The sequence below is a fragment of the Sapajus apella genome, unplaced genomic scaffold, assembly GCF_009761245.1.
Source record: "Sapajus apella isolate SASKATOON/1434 unplaced genomic scaffold, GSC_monkey_1.0 scaffold72, whole genome shotgun sequence".
NCBI lineage: Eukaryota > Metazoa > Chordata > Mammalia > Primates > Cebidae > Sapajus > Sapajus apella.
The window spans coordinates 376424-379890 of NW_022437012.1; the positions used below are offsets into that span (position 1 = coordinate 376424).

A 3467-nucleotide genomic window follows, 5' to 3' on the forward strand; every position below is an offset into this window, starting at 1 on the left:
GTGGTGTTTACCGTGTTCCTGTGTCTGTAGACACTGTGGCAGTGGCGTTTCTGCAGCTGCGCAAGGCTGGGCTCAGTCTCCGAGGCTTTCCAAATGATGAACTCGTGGTTGAAGGAACATGTTCTCTCTTTTGCCTTTCAGATGGTACAGAATTTCCAAGATGAATCCTGTTTTGTCCTCAGCACAATTAAAGGTGAAGCCCTCCTCCCCTGCCTCTTCCCCCCTTGTTTAGTTGAGGTGTGTGGGCTGCATCCCTGGGGCAGTTGTGGAGGCAGGTGGGAGAGTGGGGCCTGACCGCAGGGTGGGCCCTTCCAGCGAGTGCTGACCTGGAAAAAGCCTTTGGGAAAAAGAAAACACAAACTCCCTATGAAAGCTAGCTTTAAAAATGGCAGAACTAGTGAGATTGGCCCCCAAGGTCACTTCTGAAAGGGAAATCCTGGGCCAGGCAACTTGTTCTCCATGAACTCAGTGTTGAGTAGAAGCAAGAAGCATTGCGCATTGCCTGGGGTCCTCCAGGAAGACCAAGCCTGGAATACAGCCACGGAGTCTGCAGGCAGCCTGGGTCAGGGATGGGGACGAGGGGCCCACCTGACAGTGTGCCTATGTTCTGCCAAGGAAGAGCTTGTGGGCCAGGAACATGTATTTAATCATAAAAGGTAGAGAAAGACCTGCTGTGGCCTTCGTAAGGGCTGAGGTGCATGTATAGGGTATATCAGAGCAAAAGCCCTCTGACCAACTCAGACCCTGGACCACGGTGGAGCCATCTCCCACCTTGTTCTGTTTATCTAGCCACCGAGTATCTTTAGGGCCTGGGGGCCATAACATCCCTGAGAACACAGTTGTGCAAATCCTCCTTGGAATACAGGTTTTCATCCTTGGGCCTAGGGCTATGGTGGAAAGACCTATTGTCAAAAAGACACTAAAGATCTCAGGGCATGTGAGATCCCTGCATCTGCCAGCACACTTTGCTGTATGCAGCCCTATTTTGGTGGTCTTTGCTGATACCCTAACAGCCTGCCTTTTGGGACTCCCCGATACTGTGGCACTGTACCTTTTTTCCTGTGAAATATGCCCTGTGTCTCTCTCTTGCAGCCGAGAGCAATGATGGCTACCACATCATCCTGAAATGTGGACTCTGAGCAGCAGTGGGCCCTGTACCTGCCTCCAACACCCAGCCGCGTGGATCCCTGTGGATGTAGAAATTGCCCCACTGGAAGCTGTGGCCTCACCAGGCAAGCTGAGGCCAGGAGGGACCCTGCCCAGTCTGTGAAAGCTACAGAGCACCAACCAGCAGAAGCCTGGGGACACCAAGCACCATGTGCGGAAAGCCAGTGGCTCCTTTCTCCCTTCCTCTTGGCCCCCAGATTTTGAATGGTTCCTTGTTCTTTTCTGTTGGTCCAACCCTAACGTTCTAAAAGGGCGAAAAGTAGAAACACCTGCTCTGAAACCACTCGCCCCTTAGTTGGAAGCGTCTTGGGTGTTTTGGTGCCGCCTGTCTCCGTCCCTTCTGAGCACTCTCCTGCCCCCGGAGAAAGCTCGGCTTCCCCCTGGAAGCTGGTACCCTTACCTCCTCCTCTGGGAGTTGGCTGCATGGCCAGCACTGCTGACTCAATGGGAGCAGTTTGCTCTCCTTCTCTTGCCTTCACGTTTGCTTCCCTTCTCAGTGACCCTGGCGAGCATCCATCTTTCCTGTTCTTGGATGAATTGATGGGAGTGGGGCTATTGTGTGCCTTCTACCTCTTTCTCTTCTACCTTGTTTCTAAGGATCTGCTGCTGCGGAACCCAGAGATGAGCTCCTCTCTCTGCATCAGCACCTTGGCGCGGTGGATGCCACAATGTACGTGTGCAGCCTTTCTCTATTTTGTATTTTTCTTTCCGCCCCCCTCCGGATCACAGTTCAACAGCCTTTCTCGAAGATGTTAGTTCTGAGGCCCTTTGTGGGGAGGTTGGGGGGGGCGGTAATAGAAAAGACTTGTATTTCCTAGGCAATCGTGGGTAAGGAGGATTGGGAAGGAGCATTCCGTTGTATCATCCGCTGACCTCAACCGCCACAATACCAGGCCCTGTTGGATGGACTTATAGAAAGTTAGAGAAAACCTTGGTGACCCACTGCTAAATTTGCCACAGGGGCATTGTATTTTCTCTGGGCGCCCCTCACTTCAATGTTTCTCTTGGTTTGTTTGTAAGGGGTATGTTTAGGGTGTTTTGCCTGCATCAGAATGGGTGTGTCATCATTCCTAATGGCCTAACTGGGGAAATGTGTGTCAGTAACTGTGGTAGACGCAGAAATTCGTCTTTGTCTTGTCTCTGGTTCCTGGGATCCAGTGGTCTCTGCTGGCTAGGGCTTCAGCTCTTTGTTAATTTAGTTTCATGGGGGATGCCATGACCACCTGAATGGGATATCATAGCTTCTGAATGGAGCTTCTGTGGAATGAAGTGCTCGAATGAAGGATTATCAGAATAAAACAAGGTCTACAATGGGTAAGCTTGTTTTGTAGATGAGGAAACTGAGGCTCAAAGGGGCAAAGTCACCTGCATGGTAGCACATAGTGATAGGGTAGTGATATAAATGTATCATATAAACCAGGATGTTTCAGAATAAAGGGGGCCTTGTTAGTCATTACCTTGGGTAATAGCTGGCATTCCTACAGAACAGAGTGAAGACAGGTTCCTGATTCCTCCTCCTTTTTTAGAGGGGAGGTGGGGAGTTGTTAACTAACAGCTTTAGGCTGACTTCGTTTTTGGACTCAGCCCACCCACACCCGGGTGAATTTAAAAAAAAAAACAACTGACAGCTTTATGGAGACGTAATTCACATGTCATGCAGTTTACCCATTTCTAGTGTCCAATTCTGTTGGTTTAGTAAATTCACAGACCCACAATCAGTTCACAGAATTAGTCAACGTTGGTACGTTTTCGTCACCCCCAGTAGAAACCCCGTACCATTTGTCACTCCCCTACTTTCCGACTCCTGCGGCCCAGGGCAGCTGTGAATCTACTTTCTATGTAAGATTGACCTACTCTGGACATTTCATATGTCTGGAATCATGTGACATGGTCTTTTGTGACTGGCTTCTTCCACTGAAATGTTTTCTAGGGCCATCCAAGTTGAGCATGGATCAGTACTTCATTACTTGGTCTTTATTTTTTTTGCACTTTAGGTTCTGGGGTACATGTGCAGACCATGCAGGATTGTTGCATAGGTATACACATGGTAATGTGGTTTGCTGCCTCCATCCCCTCATCACCTACATCTGGCATTTCTCCCCATGTTATCCCTCCCCAACCTCCTCACTACCCCACTGTCCCTCCTTTGTTCTCCCCCAACAGACCTCAGTGTGTGATGCTCCCCTCCCTGTGTCCATGTGTTCTCATTGACCAACACCCGCCTATGAGTGAGAACATGTGGTGTTTGATTTTCTGTTCTTCTGTCAGTTTGCTGAGAATGATGGTTTCCAGGTTCATCC

The 3467-nt window shown here is 49.7% G+C and overlaps 1 protein-coding gene across 1 annotated transcript in view; it reads left to right on the forward strand.

Annotated features, from left to right (window-relative positions):
- The window catches only part of TFCP2L1 (transcription factor CP2 like 1), a 66295-nt gene extending 63510 nt beyond the window's left edge, over positions 1-2785 (forward strand). Inside the window, exons 14-15 of the mRNA XM_032250611.1 lie at positions 142-193; positions 1093-2785. Coding sequence (XP_032106502.1) covers positions 142-193; positions 1093-1139 — 99 coding nt within the window. The 3' untranslated portion in view covers positions 1140-2785. The remainder of the gene's footprint in view (positions 1-141; positions 194-1092) is intronic.
- Positions 2786-3467: the final 682 nt, after the last annotated feature.